The following is an 18253-nucleotide window of genomic DNA, read 5'->3' as shown; positions in this document are numbered from 1 at the left end:
CCCTCTCCTCGCTTTCCGGCCGGCGGAGTTGCGAGGCAGGCGAGGGAGGCTTCATCTCCCCTCAATCAGTGTCAGTTCCTCCCAACCCCTTCCGTATTTTCTGTTTGACATGGGGGTTCTGTGTGCCAGGTTTGATCCAGGTCTGTAATTTGTGACGGTCGTCTCAGTGGTCTGTGGAAGTCAGAGCTGAATTGGTTGAAGGTACTGCACATCCCATCATCTGTTTTCCATATTCCCCCAAATATATATTTTTCTGATTAATCACGTTGCTTTAATTATGTTGTATTTGTAGCAATGAAAACACATTCTGCATATCAGATATTTACTTTACGATTTGTAACCGTAGCAAAATTACAGTTCTAAAGGAGCAACGAAAATAATTTTATGGTTGGGGGTCACCACAACATGAGGAACCCTATTTAGGGGTCACGCCATTGGAAAGTTTGAGAACCACTGCTCTACGAGCTAGCTGCCCCCCCCCCCCCCCCCGATGTGCGACAGGAAGTTGCTGCTACATGTGAGAGAAATAAGGTTGAACACTGTGAAAGCCACCCACTACATTATTATTATTATTATCATTATTTGTACCCTGCTAGCATCTCCCGAAGGACTCGATGCGGCTTATAAAGGCCAAGGCCTCAAAAACATAGCATAACAATACACAACTCAAAGCAAATCAAAACAATTAAAGCAATATCAAAAACAACAGAACAATAAAACAATACACCAAACACAATAAAACTGGGCCGGGCCAAATGTAATGGGTACAGATTAAAAGTGCTGATGTGACAAGTGGTATGTCGGATTTTAGGGTAAGTGCAGTTTGCAGACAATCTTAATGTCTAATAAAGTTTATTCTGGAAAGGCACATCGGAACAGCCAGGTCTTCAAGTTATTCCTAAAGACTGCCAACATAGGGGCCTGTCTAATGTCTTTGGGGAGGGTGTTCTAGAGTCAGGGGGCCACCACAGAAAAGGCCCTGTCTCGCGTCCCCACCAGACGCGCCTGCGACGCAGGGGGAACCGCGAGCAAGGCCTCTCCGGATGAGCGAAGAGAACGCATGGGTTCATAGACGGAGATACATGGCTACCAGCCTCCTCCCAGTAGACTCAAATCAAGGAAAAGCTTTATGAGAACTACCACACCTCTTGGCATCCCCCCCAGCAACAGCAAGGGTATCCCTCTGGGCAGCTAGACCAGGAAACCCCAACTGTATGGCCCCCTACGAGGGTCTTCCTCCTGGGGCAAACCAAAAATGGGCAACTTGGAAGTCCCTGAACAGACTCAGAAGTGGAGTGGACAGATCAAAAGACAACCTGGCAAAATGGCACTACCTAAAAGAATCCTACACTTTCTGTGACTGCGAAGCAGAACAGACAACTCCGCATCTGTGTGCTTGTCCACTATGCCCTGCCTCATGTACAGAGGAAGAATTGTTGGAGGCTACAGACAATGCCATTACTGTTGCCCGTTTTTGGTCAAAAGATATTTAGCCCCCTGTGCTCCTTCTATTTTTATCGGCTTTATACTAATTTATGCAATGCTTTTGAAACCAAATAAATAAATCTACAATCTCTCTCCTAAACTGTTGAGGAATTCCAGTACTCCCCAGATCACAACCAGGAAGCTTTTGTCCAATTATTTGTTCCTTTCCTCCTTCCGCTGCAGCCTTATTGCACCATGCGAGCTTAGATCTCACTGTCTCTTTCAGCTTCCCCATGCCAGGTTGCCGGAGAACACACTCTGGGTAGGATGCCAAGGAAGCAAGCCTGAGTTTCGAGGATTCCCGTGCGGACTCTGGACTCTCTTCCACCTCCTGACAGTGCAGGAAGCACTGCTCAGTCCCTATCGTTCCTGTGAGTAGGGCAAGCCTTACTTGGTTCTCTGCATTAACGTTTTCATTCCTAATCAACATGTTTCGGGTATGACAATATTTAGCTTGGCAGGGAATTATGTGGATACATGTTCCAACTTTACAATGATTGCATTCTCTTGTTCCAGATAAATTTGTTTCATTTTCTTGATGGTTTAAACTGCACCACAATGTTGCAGTATGCGTTATTTTGGTCACTGCTTCACTTTGATTTTTCACAATTGGAGGATTTTGTATAGGTACTGTTCTGCTCTCCCCCCCCCCCCCCCCCAAATCCCTTTTGGACTACCTTTGTTTACCTTGTCCAACACTATCTCACAGAGATATCTCAAAGCGTCCCTGGCTGTTTCATGTAGTTGGAGGATCGAAACACCATGCCTAAATAATGGCACAAAATCAGATTTGTGTATCTAAGAGCTTGCAAAGCTGAAGCATGTACAAATACTGGAAGTATTGCTTGTGTTAAGAAGGAAAATAATTGTGGTTAATAGGGTTCTAAACAAGCTGGCTACGTTTGCCCTTTAGATTTTCAAACAGTGGTAGTTTATTCCTGCGGTAATATCAGCAGTAAACTCATGTACCATCTAGTCTGCCAATTTGGCATGCTCCCCAATGAATGTGAAATATGTCCAGGTTGGCCAGGAAATTGATCTGCAATAGAGAAGTAGTACGAGAAAGCAGTGCCGAATCCTTCCTCCATCTACTTCCTTCATCCTGAAACACTTGTCGTCCTCTGTGCTTTTTTCTTTGTTGTAGCTCATAAAGAAAAATGGTACCCCCCCCCTTTAATTCCCACACCAAATTGTCTCTTTCCCTTATCCCTTTCTTCTTCAGCAGTCCATTTGGCTTAGCTATAAATTGGCAGTTTGAATATTGCAGATGTGCAGCATACTGTAGTCCAGCAATAGTAAATTCCTGAAATATTAAGAGAGAGGTTTAAATCTGCTTTTCTTTGGAAACACTGGGCAAAGGCAGCCTCTCTCTTAATATTTTGCTGCAGTAATGTAACAGCAACAGGAATATCTGTGGTTTGTGGAGTGGGGAAATGAAATAATAATAATAATAATAATAATAATAATAATAATAATAATAATACTCTGGGACTTCCGAATTCAGACAGACAGAGTTTAGGAGCACAATACTCCTGACCTCACGATCGTGTTAAAAAACAAAGTATGGATTGTCGATGTTGCAATCCCAGGTGACAGCAGGATTGAAGAGAAACAACTGGAAAAGCTGACACGATATGAGGATTTAAAGATAGAACTGCAAAGACTCTGGCACAAGCCAGTCAAGGTGGTCCCAGTGGTGATCGGCACACTGGGTGCAGTGCCTAAAGACCTTGGCCTGCACTTAAACACAATTGGCACTGACAAGATTACCATCTGCCAGCTGCAGAAGGCCACCTTACTGGGATCTGCACGCATTATTCACTGATACATCACGCAGTCCTAGACACTTGGGAAGTGTCCGACATGTGATCCAGTTCAACAGCCAGCAGAGTGTCTGCTGTGGACTCATCTTGTTGTGTTTAATAATAATAATAATAATAATAATAATAATAAATCCTAGACACTTGGGAAGTGTCCGACATGTGATCCAATACAACAGCCATAAGAGTGTCTGCTGTGGACTCATCTTGTTGTGATAATAATAATAATAATAATAATAATAATAATAATAATCCTAGACACTTGGGAAGTGTCCGACATGTGATCCAATACAACAGCCATCAGAGTATCTGCTGTGGACTCATCTTGTTGTGTTTAATAATAATAATAATAATCCTAGACACTTGGGAAGTGTCTGACGTGTGATCCAATACAACAGCCAGCAGAGTGTCTGCTGTGGACTCATCTTGTTGTGTTTCAAATAATAATAATAACAATAATAATAATAATCAATCATAATAATCATAATAATCTCTTCCTCTCAACCATCACCAGGCATTTAGTATTTCGTCTTAACAGTGCTGTCTCCCATCCCCTCTTCTTTTTCTCCAGCACCACCAGAAGTCCTTCCTGCAATGAGAGGATATGTCCGGTACTTCTTTGGCTGCCGGGAGTGTGCAGAGCACTTTGAAGGGATGGCAGCAGAAAGTATGAGCAGAGTGAGGAACAAAGATGGAGCTGTACTTTGGCTTTGGTCAAGGCACAACAGAGTCAATTACCGCTTGGCAGGTAACAGCCCTCTTTCTGGCAGGATATTTGTTTATTGTTCATTAGTCTGGCTGACAGGTCCCCTATTTCCTCAAGTTGGTCCTGAGTTCACAATAAGAAATAGTGAGATAGGCCAGACCCTGCTTTCCTGCAGCCTGTCAATGCATAGTTCCATAACACCAAAACTTCAAAATGCCAAAACTTCTTTCCCTAGGAACAATGCCAAGGACCAGATCTCTGTTTTCCATACAGCAGAACCTGACTCCCTGCACAAAATCTAAGACTCCAAAAGCATACTTCTTCCTCTTCCCTTGAGAAAGAAGCCCCAAAGCGACCAGACTGCTCCCTTGCAGATCTGCCACTCCATAGGTACACTATCTCTCTCCTTCCCATGGAACAGAGCATAGCGAGTGGACAGACTCCTCAGGACTGCCACACTTTGAGCATTATTAGACTGAGTCTTCTATAGGAATATTCTGCTATGTCGTCCCAAAGTTGTAAATGAATGATAGATGTCTTCCATCCTGGATACATCTCAGTTTCCTGGCCAGATGTTGACTCTTCTTGATTGGTGTTGACAAACACAAGGCTTGTGTTGACTTCCTTCTTAACATAAGGAAAGTTGCAAACATTTCTGTTACCACTGTCCCAGTTCTTATCAGAGTTTCTCATTAGCAAATCCAGCAAGCAGCTAGTTAGTCATTGCAGGCCTTAATATTATACGTGTGTTTCCAAAATACATCCATACATTCTTCCATTCATTCCCAGACATCATTATATCAAATCTGCACATTGAATTTTTTATTACACCAAGTCACAGTCCCTCAAACTGTTGGAGGGCCAGATTATAATTTGAAAATAACAAGAATTAATTCCTATCCATGCTGCACACATTTTATTTGTAGTGCAAAAAACAATTAAAAACAATACAATAATTAAAATGAAGAACAATTTTAACAAAGCTTCTTGTGGGTTTTTTCGGGCTATAGGGCCATGTTCTAGAGGCATTTCTCCTGACGTTTCTAGAAGTGTTCTAGAAATGCTTCTAGAACATGGCCCTATAGCCCGAAAAAACCCACAAGAACCTAGTGATTCCAGCCATGAAAGCCTTCGACAATACATTGAATTTTAACAAATATAAACTTATTAGTATTTCAGTGGGAAGTGTGGGCCGGCTTTTAGCTGATGAGATAGGATTGTTGTTGTTGTTGTTGTTGTTGTTGTTGTTGTTGTTGTTGTGTGCCTTCAAGTTGTTTCAGACTTAGGTTGACCCTGAGTGAGGGGCTGGTAAATGACCTTGGAGGGCCATATCCAGCCCCCGGGCCTTAGTTTGAAGACCCGTGGTATATACATTAAAATTTTGCACTGAATGGGAAGACCAACACTTGTGCTCGAAATCTGTTTGGGCATTTGAAAATGAGCTCATTCATAAATCTGTCTTGCCAGTTTTATTTTGACTTTATTCTACCATGTACAAAAATTCCCTTTCTGCTTGTAATTATATTTCTTATAACTCCCAGATTTCCATGGCTATTTTTTTTTTTTTTGCTGCAATGTTGGACTTTGATTCAGGAAATGGATGGTGGTCCCGTAATAAGCCAAATTCTTGATTTAAAAAATAGAACACGTGATTCTTTTTCTTGCTATTTTAGTGTGATAAGAGAGAGAAGTGAATCTCTCACAACAAATAAAAAAACAGTCTGATTTTCTTTTATCAGAAAACCTGGCTCTTTGCTCTTGGTGGGTTTTTGTAGAGGAAGCATTCAGTATGTTTTGTTGTTGGCCCTGAAAGTCCAAATAACTCCCTGCTTTGTCTTTGAAGACATTGCAGTTTTGGGGAGAAACCTGAGAGGCAGCCCTACCACCCACCTTGCTGAAGACAACTTGCTCTGTCTTCTACAAAAGGGGAAATTAAAGGATATGGTGCAGACGAGAGCACACTGAGAGTTAACCTCTGCCAGACACAAAAGTTCATTTGTGACAAGGCGGAGAAAGGGGCCAGCGCTAGCCCTTGACGCTAGAAGAACAAGCAGCTGGCGTTGTTAGGCAGAGATGCAACTGCCAAATCCTCTCAGTCTTGGGGAGGGCTGGCGTGTTGTCTTCTAAAGATCCGACACGTGCCCTGAGAGGACCCTTCTCTCGAGACAGCCGTCCAAATGCTCAGTTTCTCTCACGCAGATGCAATCCTTTGTTCCCTGTGCCTGTTGCCTCTGACATGGGGAGGAGTAGGTGACGCTTGTTAGAGAAAGAGGGATTAAGGGAGAGAAAGGAAGGAAGGAAACACACTCGTTGGACTGACAAAGAAATCAAAATAATTGATTTCTTGGGAATTCCTTGAGGATCCAACTTGTTTCTTGGGTAGTCTTCTCTAGTCTTCGCACTTCTAAACCATAGATTCCACCATCACAATACACTTTAATTTAATTATGTTTTGTGTAATTCTTGTCCCTTATGCTCTCAAACCAAGGGAAGATAAGAACAATTTCAAGTGTTCTAAAGTCTCCTTCAGAATTTCATCTGCAAATTCAGTTGGAAAATGTTGCAGACCAGCAAGTCTGTCAGCAAGTACAATGGAATGTTAATCAAATTTCACCCATCTGTCCAAAAATTTGGAGCCAGAGTAGCGAGTGAGGGAATTGGCACATGGTTATTTATAGCACTCACTCCTATAGTAAAACCATAATTTTAGACTTACTTACTTAGGTGATCCCTCGTAGTCCGAGGATGATGGTCCTCCAAGTGTAGTATCCTGATGGTGGGTCCGTAGGTGACTGTGGAGCCCCATTCTTGATCTGCATCTTCTCCCACAGTGAGGGCATTGGTTTCCAAGTGGAAGGTGGCCCCAGTCAGGGTTGGCTTGACGCACCTTTCTCTTGGCACGTTTCTCTCTTTCGCCCTCCACTCGTGTCTCCCGTTTTAGACTTACCACCAGAAGTATCCAGGACTATTTGCTTTCCTTTGTGATTCCCAACCAATACAGATTCTGCGTTTGAAGACTTCTAGAAATTCAGTCACAGAGAAAACAATATTTTCTAGCCCATCTTCCACTTGATTCCAAAAGACCCTTACTGGGTCTACTCTAACACCCATCTCTTCTAAGGTTTCAATAGAGAGAAACTCAACATCTCTCCTGACATACAAGCAGAGAGACATCTCAAAGCACACAGCACATACTCTCCATACTAAAGTGTAAGAAGGCACTTGATACTTTTCTACTGCAAGATTCAAAAGTTTGCAGTAGAAAAGTATCAATTTTAAACAACCAATCAGAATGAGAGCATAAATAGAGAGAACAGAATAAATTAGATGCATTCCAATTGGCATATACGAAACATGGAAAAAGGGAATTCCCTCAGCCTATACCAGGGGTCCTCAAACTATGGCCCGGGGCCCGGATACGGCCCTCCAAGGTCATTTACCCGGCCCTCGCTCAGGGTCAACCTAAGTCTGAAACGACTTGAAAGCACACAACAACAACCATTCTATCTCATCAGCCAAAAGCAGGCCCACACTTCCCATTGAAATACTAATAAGTTTATATTTATTAAAATTGTTCTTCATTTTAATCATTGTATTGTTTTTATGTGGGGTTGTTTTGCACTACAAATAAGATATGTACAGTGTGCATAGCAATTCATTCTTTTTTTTTCTTCAAATTATAATCCGGCCTTTCAACAGTTTGAAGGACTGACCTGGCCCTCTGTTTAAAAAGTTTGAGGACCCTTAGCCTATACTAAACTAACTAACTGTTCCTCATTGAGGGGTTGAGACTTGGGCAATGTGGAGTTGAACTCCAACAGTAGATGTATCGCATAGCTACCTTGGATCTCACTTCCAATCAATCATTCTATTATTGAAGGCGTTCATGGCTAGAATCATTGGGGTGTTGTATGGTTTCGGGGCTGTATGGTTGTATTCTAGTAGCATTTTCTCCCAATGTTTCACCTGTATCTGTGGCTGGCATCTTCAGAGGATCATCTAAAGATGCCAGCCACAGGTGCAGGTGAAATGTCAGGAGAAAATGCTGCTAGAACATGGCCATATAGCCCAGAAACGACACAACACCCCAATCAATCATTCCTTTCCCCTCTGAATTTGGACTCACAATATTTTGATTTGTAGTAGGTCTTCATAAATCAGGAACTGGTAATATAGGCACTGTATCTCTCAACTCATCCTATCAGTCACATGGCCTCCTCAACCATGTCCATATACATATTTCAAATATTTATTTATTTATTTGCAGTATTTATATTCCACCCTTCTCACCCCGTAGGGGACTCAGTGCAGATTCCAATGTACATATACATGGCAAACATTCAATGCCATAGACACACAACATATATAGACAGACACAGAGGCAATTTAACGTTCCAACTTTTTGATGAGGGTATTCTGGCCACCAGGGGAGCTGTTGCTTCACCGTCCATTTGTGACACTGATGAAGTACTTCCTCATTCTTTGTCAGGCTTGCTGGAGATTTTTATGGCGTAAATTAGTTAAACTAGCCTCCCCACCTAGGCGGTACCTAAATTTCCTACTTCACAGATGCAACTGTCTTTCGGGCTGCAAAGCCTGACAGCAAGCTACAAAAATTGGTTGGACACTCACTCCAACCCAGGCTGGCTTCGAACTCAGGACCTTTCGGTCAGTAGTGATCTTAATGCAGCTGACTCCCAGCCAGCTGTGCCACAGTCCCGGTAACTACGTACATTGGTTTATGTTCCCAGATAAGTGAGTGGGCCATTCACTGAAAGAAAGTTTTCTGTCCCTTCCCATCTCTCTTCATGCCCCCCCCCCCCAATGCACGCATACACACACACACAGAGGCCTGTGCCAACTGAAAAGCATCCTCTGGGGGCCACGGAGCTTCCTGGGCAGTGTGAGTGTGTTGTTGCATGGGGGGGCCTTCTGGAAGAAGGGTTCTACCTGGTTTTAGGTGATTATCCTCTCTCCATCACCCCAATGCTACTAAGAGGCTCAGGTGGCTGCAAAGGCTGAAGAGGGGATTGTAACAATTACCATCCAACATATAATCTCCACACTAAAATGCCACCTGAGAGGTATCACTATGATATCAAAAATATGTATCTTCAAGGATATAAACGCCTACTTCTTTGCTCAGTGTCCGAAAACAAAAAGTTTTGACAGGTGAAATGGAATTCTTCAGCAGAACATAATATTTTCTTGATGTATCAAGTCCCCCGTCCCCCCCCCCAGATTATTGTGATGTGACTCTGCAAAAAACCAAATCAGACTTACTTTCATTTGGCAAACATTGCTTGTCCATATAGCATGCGACTCAGCAGCTAGACAGGGCAGGTGGCCAGTTGAGCCCCAATTGCTCTCCAACTGGCCAGCACCTCTAAAATGACCCTGAATGCCATCTGGTCACCTTCCAGAAGAAAAATTCTGCTCATAGGCCAGCATCCTGGTCTGGAGTATGCCTCACTGATATCTTAGATATCCGAGTCTAATATTAATAATAATAATAATAATAATAATAATAATAATACTAACAACAACAACAACAACAACAAGAGTCTTTAGGAGGAGCTGCTGTTCATTTTCCAGTCCCAATTCAAGGTGCAGGTTCTTACCTATAAAACTCTGAACGGTTTAAAACCTGCCTACCTGCGTGACCGCATTTCTGTATATGAACCCACACAATCCCTTCAATCATCTGGAGAGGCCCTGCTCACGCTCCCACCTTCTTCACAGGCGTGATTGGTGGGGACGAGGGAGAGGGCCTTCTCGGTGGTGGCCCCTCGACTCTGGAACTCACTTCCCAAGGACATCAGACATGCCCCAACTCTGGCAGTCTTTAGGAGGAGCCTGAAAACGTTGTTGTTCCAGTGTGCCTTCCCAGAATAAGGAAAACTCTCAGCAATATGCCCTCAAAATGCACTTTACCACTGATTTAGGACTGACTGCGTTCCTTCGTCTCTTTTTGAAGACCCTATACCAGTTATATCTTACCTTGTTCATGCCCAGCATTATTTTTTAAATTTTAGATTATTACATTTGGCCCGGCCATAGGTTTTTAAATGCTTGCGTGTTTCTGTTTATTGTTTTTTGTTTATGTGGTTTATATTAATGGTATTGTATTGACTGTTTTGTTATTGCTTTTGTTATTGATGTACTGTGGACTTGGCCTCATGTAAGCCACACCGAGTCCCTTGGGGAGATGGTAGCGGGGTACAAATAAAGTATTATTATTATTATTATTATTATTATTATTATTATAGCACTTTATTTATATTCTGCCCTTCTCACCCCAAAGAAGACTCAGGGTGGATCACAATACATATTCAATGCCACTTTGTATAGACAATACACAGACAGACAGAACAGGAGGTGGTTTGTTTCAGCTGTTTTTGGTGCCATAGAAGGTTGGGCTTGAGTCCAGTGGGTGCTGTTGCTCTATCTCAGGGGTCCTCAAACTTGAGGGCCAGGTCACAGTCCCTCAAACTGTTGGAGGGCCGGATTATAACTTGAAAAAAACATGAATGAATTCCTATGCACACTGCACGTATATTATTTGTAGTGCAAAAAAAATCCCCACTTTAAAACAATATAATAATTAAAATGAAGAACAATTTTAACAAATATAAACGTATTAGTATTTCAATGGGAAGTGTGGGCCTGCCTTTGGCCGATGAGATAGGACTGTTGTGTGCTTTCAAGTCATTTCAGACTTAGGTTGACCCTGAGTGAGGGCTGGGTAAATGACCTTGGAGGGCCGTATCCGGCCCCCGAGCCTTAGTTTGAGGACCCCTGCTCTATTCTATTTGATGAAGAGCTGTCAGTACTTCCTCCTTCCTTTTGGTCGCCCAGCATTTTCTGATCTTCTTTCTTTATGGCATCGTAAAACACCTCCCCCGCTATTTAGTGGTACCTAATTTCTCTAATCACAGCTAAAGTTGTTTTTGAATTGCTTAGGTAAGCAATGAGCTAGGCTGACAGTTGGCAGCTCACTCCAACCCGGGGTTTCGAACTTGCATTTGGTTGATAGATCTTATAATTGCTGATGATTTACCAGCTGTGCTAAACCTCTGGCCCTTATAAATTAAGGTATGTTTTATTTATTATATATTTTATTTATTTACAACATTTCTATCCCGCCCTTCTCACCCGTGTGGGTGGGGGACTCAGGGCGGCAAACATGGGCAACAATTCAATGCCATAATATCAGTACAACAATGTAAAATCAAATACATAGCAAATTAAAACAGTAACATTAATTAACATCACATACTCATATACAAACATAGTCTCCTAATCAAAATCACATATCCATTTCCAATTGTCATAACAATCCTATGGTCTGGGTTCAGTGTCTAAAGTGCTGCTATGTCCACCAAGTGAAGGCCTGGCTTCAAAACCACGACTTTAGCTTTTTCCGATCTAATTTCGCTGGGGAGCGAATTTTAGGGCTTTGTGGCAGATAGCATCTTAACGTTGTCTTTTCTTTGTCTTTTTAAGGTGCCCCAAGTGATGATCCAAAATTCCCCAAGATTCAGTGGCCGCCTCAAGACCTGTGCTGGTCGTGCCAGATAATAGTCAATGGAAAACGTATGTGGGATGAGAGGGCCATCCTGAGGTTCTTCAAAGCTTATTTTTCACGTAGCAATATTTACTTGGATTTCATAAAGCCTCTGATCCGACGGGGTCGAGATGTTGAAGAGAAAAATAATCAAGTTGAGGGTGAACTAGAGGAAGGCAAAGAAGAGGAAAATGCAAGACAAGAAAAAGAGGAATTTGAGGAAGACAAGGCAAGGGCAAAGAAACCAGAGAGTGGGAGAGTAACAAGGAGGAGATCTGGTCTGCAAAAATCAGGCTTGACGGAACCGCATAAACCAAGTATTATCAAAATGAGCACAAGAACCAAAGAGTTGGAAGAAGATATTGTTGATCTTGACTCCTTCAGTGAGCAGCATTACAAGAGCAAGAATTTAAAGATGGCAGACCAGATCGGAAGCAAGCACAGGCGGAGTAAGAGGGACGTTGGCCTGGTGCGGATGGAGAAGGAGGGCCAGCAGTCTTTTGATATTGACACAGCTTGGGAACGGTTGAGACATAAGAGCTGGGGAGGTCAGCAGCTCATCGGTACCATGGAGGAGGAAGAGGAGGAACTTGAAAAGGAGAATGGGGTTGTCTTGAAGAGGAAGCAGTGGTTCCGCATCCTAGGCGTAGGTTTTTCGCAGCTGGACATCAGCTTATGCATTGTCTTGTACTTCCTCTCTTCTATGTGTCTGCTAGGCATGTATGCTTTCTTCCGCATGCACATGAGGTATCGCAAGGGCCGCTCGGGCTTCCCAGTGGCTTGAGAAAGAAGCGGAAGAGCTTGTGCGTGCCTCCTGTGGTGGCTTCTCAACATAAGTTTGTACTCTGGTTACGGATATGCAAATACAGTAACCGGCGAGTTTTGCCCTTGTTGTGAATGGTACAGGGTTACTTTGTGAGGGATCCAAGAATGGGAATCAGAACTTCTCTTTATTATGGCTAAAACAGGCATGTTTTCATCACAGTTGCCACACCACGTGTGCCGTTTCCACTTGGATATCTGTATTCGAGTATAAATTGTTGACTGTCAAAAAGGGAGGCGGATTTGTTTCTGAGTGTATGTTGACTATTTGATTCTCTCTAAGGAGTGAGAGGGGCTTTTAATTTTTTTTCACCTGTACTTGGGATTATTTAGTTGATAGTATTCAGGTTCTACCAGGCAAATGTAGCATAGTTTTAACATGGATCTTGAAGACTGTTTTATGTGGCCAGTTTGAGAGCAACAGCAAAATGGCTGTTTCCAATATCGATTAGACACAGAACTCCATAATTTTAAATACTACGTTTCCAGATTAAATACACTCTACATAGTGTTGGACTTAATTGATCAAAAGGCTAATTTTTTAATGCTTGGTAGCTTGAATTATATGTGAGAGCATTAATATCCTGAAAAACACTTTAGTCTCCCAGTTTCTTGAATCCTAGATACAGAAGCACAGTCTAAACCAGGGGTCCACAAACCTTTTAAACAGAGGGCCAGGTCACTGTTGAAGGGCCGGATTTTAATTGGGAAAAAAAATGAATGAATTCCTGTGCACACTGCACATATCTTATTTGTAGTGCAAATAATACTTTAAAACAATACAATAATTAAAATGAACAATTTTAAACTTATTAGTATTTCAATGGGAAGTGTGGGCCTGCTTTTGGCTGATGAGATAGGATTGTTGTTGTTATTGTGTGTTTTCAAGTTGTTTCAGACTTAGGTTGACCCTGAGCGAGGGCCGGTTAAATGACCTTGGAGGGCCGTATCCAGCCACCGGGCCTTAGTTTGAGGACCCCTGGTCTAAACTTTCAGTTGGGAGATGCCTTGATCTTTTTTTTACTGAACTGGAAGCCAAAATGTCTGAGCCTTTTTGAAACTACCTTCAATAAAGCCAGCATGTGTGTTGCTGTGTTTGCAGCTTCTATTTAAAGTAATAATAATAATAATTAGAACTATATTAATAATAGTAATCATCAGAACTCCCCTCCAACCCCCTTTCAGTTGTAATTTTGGTATTAAGCATTGAACAACTGCAATGCATGTGCCATAAATGGTGTCTCTTCCTTCTCCGGGAGTCCTTCCTGGACTATAGTATTGCCTTTTCCTCGGATCCAGAGACCGAATGCAAAGGGCATATGGACATTTGCTTGTGGAATGCCACTGCCATAAAGAAATGAAGATTGCTTATGAAACAGACAGAAATATTCCTCTTAACAGTCAGGGCATTGGAATGTATAAATCAGCCAACTGTGAAAATGCCAAACATAAGACCCTTGTAGCAAACATTATCTCACTATCAAAGGCTCACATTGCTGATGACTTCGTAGTAGTCGCTCCCACATTCTCCTCTCACCCGCCTCCCTTATTGTCTGCCTTTTTCCTCACTAACCATTCTCCAGCTACTTTGCTTGACAGTAATATTTTTTTTCATTCAAGCTAATTTCATCCTAATATCATTGCCATCATGACCATTCAATAAACTCTTGCTTTATTATAGTTATCAATAGTAGAGATATTTTTTTTTCATGTCATGAGCGACTTGAGAAACTGCAAGTCACTTCTGGTGTGAGAGAATTGGCCTTCTGCAAGGGCGCTTGAATGTTTTTTGATGTTTTACCATCCTTTTTGAGAGGCTTCTCTCATGTCCCCGCATGAGGAGCTGGAGCTGGCAGAGGGAACTCATCTGTGCTCTCCCCAGATTTGAACCTGCAACCTGTCAGTCTTGCCAGCACAGGGGTTTATCCCACTGTGCCACCGGGGGCTCCAGTAGAGATAATAATAATAATAATAATAATAATAATAATAATAATAATAATAATAATACTTATTATTTCTTACCAATCTCACCCCAGATTTGAGGTAGGTTACAACATAGTTAACCTACAGAGTGTCCCAAAAGTCTCCAGAAATAAAGAATATTGGAAATTGTAGCTAAATGTACCGCTATTTACAAAATATCGATTAAAAACTTAAGAATATACATATATAACAATTTTAATATGGTTACATGTATTGTTGAAGGCTTTAACGACTGGAATCGTTGTTTGGGCTTGGCCTCATGTAAGCCTCTCCGAGTCCCCATCTATGCTAAGCAACCTCTGGGGATGCTTGCCATAGATGCAGGCGAAACGTCAGGAGAGAATGCTTCTAGAACATGGCCATATAGCCTGAAAATCCTACAACACCCCAATCCTTGGTTTTACACAGTCACAAAATTACATAGGTATTGATTAGCCCTCAAATTGGAATGTGGCTCGATTTCTTCTTAATTTTCCTAAACCTCGAGTCAGATCTGTAATGGAAAAAAACACACACACTGCAGATACATACGGTATTGTCACATTTGTGCTTCTCAGGAAACTAATTTTTCCACCTTCAGCACCACTCCCTCCACTCCTTTTATTGTAGTGTACTTTAGCTTTTTCTTTATGGGTTGAGACATTAGTTTTTCCATAAGTGCCTTGTTATGATCCCATGCTCCTAACAACAGTCTGGTTGAGCTGTGGCTAAAAGCATGGACACGCCATGGTTCAAATGTCATCTCTGTTCCAACCTTACTACAGCGGGCTTGTTCTCTCTGCCATAATCCCCCATTTGCAACAGGGGCTCACTTCCTAAATATTGACCTGTGATAAGGATTACTGAGTTGATGTAAGTGAATTGCTTTGAATCATTAAAGTACACTGTACAAATTTATATTTCTTATATTATAATATGATATGCTAAAATGATTAGGACCTAGCTATAGATGCAGTGAAAAACTTTGACAGTGTTCAGAAAGATTTCCCCATTGCCTGTAGGTTTCCAGCAATGGGCTATCCTCATCTATTTCTCCCTCACATGTTTCCTGTTCTGGCTACAGAGAGGTACTGCAATTTTATTCAGTTTTATCATGTTCAATCATGGCTGCTGCCTTAATGTTGGTTGGATTGAGATGGGAGAAGTATCTTGGCAAAACATCTCAAGGAGCCAAGCATTACTAGCCTCTCTATTTGTCATGTACGAGGGTTGAATGAAAAATAATGCCTCTACCTTCGTAACTCCTCAACAGATGTTGATACTGGTATGCAACAGGTACTGGCTTGTTCAGTAGACTCTCCTGTACAGTTCCATTTTGGCAGGAAGCCTTAGCATTCTGGCAGCCCATGTGACAAGTTTTCACAGCCAGGTGTCACCCATCCTACAAGGGTTGAATGAAAAGTAATGCCTCCACCTTTGTAGTACTGCTATGCAGCAGGTACTGGCTTGTTCAGTAGACTCTCCTCTACAGTTCCATTTTGGCAGGAAGCCTTAGCATGGAATGGTTGTGTTGTTAAAGTGCAAATTATGGATCCCTGCGCAGACGGTTGGTCACTGCGAATTAAGCAACGTGTTATCATTGAATTCTTGACAGCAGAAGGTGTCACCCCAAAAGAGATTCATCAGAGAATGCAAGCTGTTTATGGTGATTCTGTTGATGTGAGTACTGTGCGTTGTTGGGCAAGTAAGTTTAAAGATGTTGAGGTGGGAACATTTGACTTGCGTGACAAAGAGTTGGATGTCCTGTGACAGCAACCACCTAGTTTCACAAGCAAAAGGTTGACAGATTGATTCAGGATGATTGTCGTATCACTCAGAGAGACATTTCAAGCATAATTGGCATTTCACAAGAACATGTGGGTCACATTATTGCTTTGCTTGGCTATCGGAAGATCTGTGCACGATGGGTACACAGCAGAACTTCAGAGACTGGATCTCACCACCGTACGGCATTCTCCATACAGTCCAGATTTAGCACCGACTGACTTCCATCTGTTCCCGATAATAAAAGAAGATCTGCGGGGACGTCATTATGCTTCTGATGAAGACGTTGAGAGAACTGTGAGACGCTGGTTGCGGAAGTGTCGACTTCTTCAGTAACGGCTTCAGAAAACTTGTTCATCATTAGCAGAAATGTATCCAATTGTCTAGTGATTATATGGAAAAATGAATAGTAGAAGTTAAAGAGCACATTCTAAGGATTATTTCTGTGTTTGATTTATTAAAATATTCCCTTCCAAACCCAAGTAACGAAGGTGGAGGCATTACTTTTCATTCAACCCTCATATTTTCCCAAAGTGCTTTGGGTACTATATGGGTCAGAGCGGAGATGGCTGGCACTTATCATCTCCAAATGCTAATCTATGGGCTGGAACAATCTTACTATATCCTGGATGATCAGGTTCTGCAAATAACACTGGCACGATGTCGGGCAATGGTGTGGCCTTGACTATGAGAACCAGGGTGTTTGCGAAGGAGTCAATATGCTTCCTTTAAAAAATGAATTTCCCTGAAATCGTTTGCCATGCCAAATTGTGCCTGGGATAACAATACCATGAAACCTAAAAATAAAACAGTGAGGAGCTGAATAAAGTTGACTGGGACGGTCTGTGATCTATATAGTGGAGGAAGTGTAACTAAAACTTGAGTATCTGCCACTTGTTTAGCACACCATGTAGTTTGGACATACCTTGTATTTACTTGAGTTTAATGTGCCATCAAATGTATTGCACACATCAATTTTGAAAATGTGCATTACAACAATAACAACAACAACAAAAGATTTGCTGTCGAACGTAATACAAGGTGGGGTGGCCACAAAAAGTCTGGTGGGAAGCAGCACTCCTCCGCCTAGCCTTTCTACCAGCCTTTTTGTGCCCGCCACTGCCTCTCCCTCCTCTGTCCCTATCTGGGATCTCTTGCCCAACAGCACAGAACATGTTTACTTGAGTGATTCTGACAACGCCAACGAATCTAATGCGTATCTCAATTTTAGCGATGTAATTTAGCTTGAAAAAGGTGAGCGTTAGACTGGAGTAAATATGATAAATGATTGGATGTTGCACAGAAAAGCATTCCTGTATGTTTTGAGATGTTGCTATTTTAATATTTAATGTAACAGAATGATTTTCTCTTTTCTGTAGATTATTAAGTCTTGTGTTTAACTTTTTTAAAAAATCAGAAATTACTAAACGCCAAGATTTTTCTCTTTTTGTAATGTGATATATAAGTGCCGTGAAGTTTTCTTTCAAATGATGTGGACGTGTCGCTCTTTTTGCCCAGGGTCTCTGGCTAATAAGATTGCTTCACTCATCTTAATTTTGTCTGTCCTTATCTGCTCTAACAATTATATCGCCTTAAGTATTAATCTGCTGGAGGTGTACGCAACAATTTAAAAAAAAATTGATCAGCCTTTCTCAGGTATCACTAGTCGAAAGGAAGGCAAGACCATTAACAGTCCAAGTGCCTTCTAGCCAGATTTTCTAAGTAGCTGGGATCAGGTCAGTGCTTCTCAACCTTGGGTCCCCAGATGTTTTTGGCCTACAACTCCCAGAAATCCCAGCCAGTTTACCAGCTGTTAGGATTTCTGGGAATTGTAGGCCAAAAACATATGGGGACCCCAAGTTGAGAACCACTGGAACGGTCTTCTGTATTCTTGCTGGGTTGTGTGTCTCTGTCTGAAGGACAATGTCTAAAGACTACAAATATATTTTGCCTCACAAACCATCACATTCTATAGCAGTGTTTCTCAACCTGGGGTCGAGACCCCTGGGGGAGGTCATGAGGGGGTGTCAGAGGGGTCGCGAAAGACCATCAGAAAATATAATATTTTCTGTTGCTCATGCAAGTTCTGTCTGGGAAGTTTAGCCC

At 42.0% G+C, this 18253-nt stretch overlaps 1 protein-coding gene across 1 annotated transcript in view; it reads left to right on the top strand.

Moving 5' to 3' along the window:
- The window catches only part of QSOX1 (quiescin sulfhydryl oxidase 1), a 112105-nt gene extending 94404 nt beyond the window's left edge, over positions 1-17701 (top strand). The window contains exons 10-12 of the mRNA XM_060774455.2: positions 1712-1856; positions 3877-4053; positions 11518-17701. Of these exons, the coding sequence (XP_060630438.2) occupies positions 1712-1856; positions 3877-4053; positions 11518-12362 (1167 nt within the window). The 3' untranslated portion in view covers positions 12363-17701. The remainder of the gene's footprint in view (positions 1-1711; positions 1857-3876; positions 4054-11517) is intronic.
- The last annotated feature ends 552 nt before the right edge of the window (positions 17702-18253 follow it).

The sequence above is a fragment of the Anolis sagrei genome, chromosome 4 (genome assembly GCF_037176765.1).
Source record: "Anolis sagrei isolate rAnoSag1 chromosome 4, rAnoSag1.mat, whole genome shotgun sequence".
Lineage (NCBI taxonomy): Eukaryota > Metazoa > Chordata > Lepidosauria > Squamata > Dactyloidae > Anolis > Anolis sagrei.
Note: the sequence above shows the minus strand (reverse complement) of the source record. Positions and strands in the feature narration are given on the sequence as shown.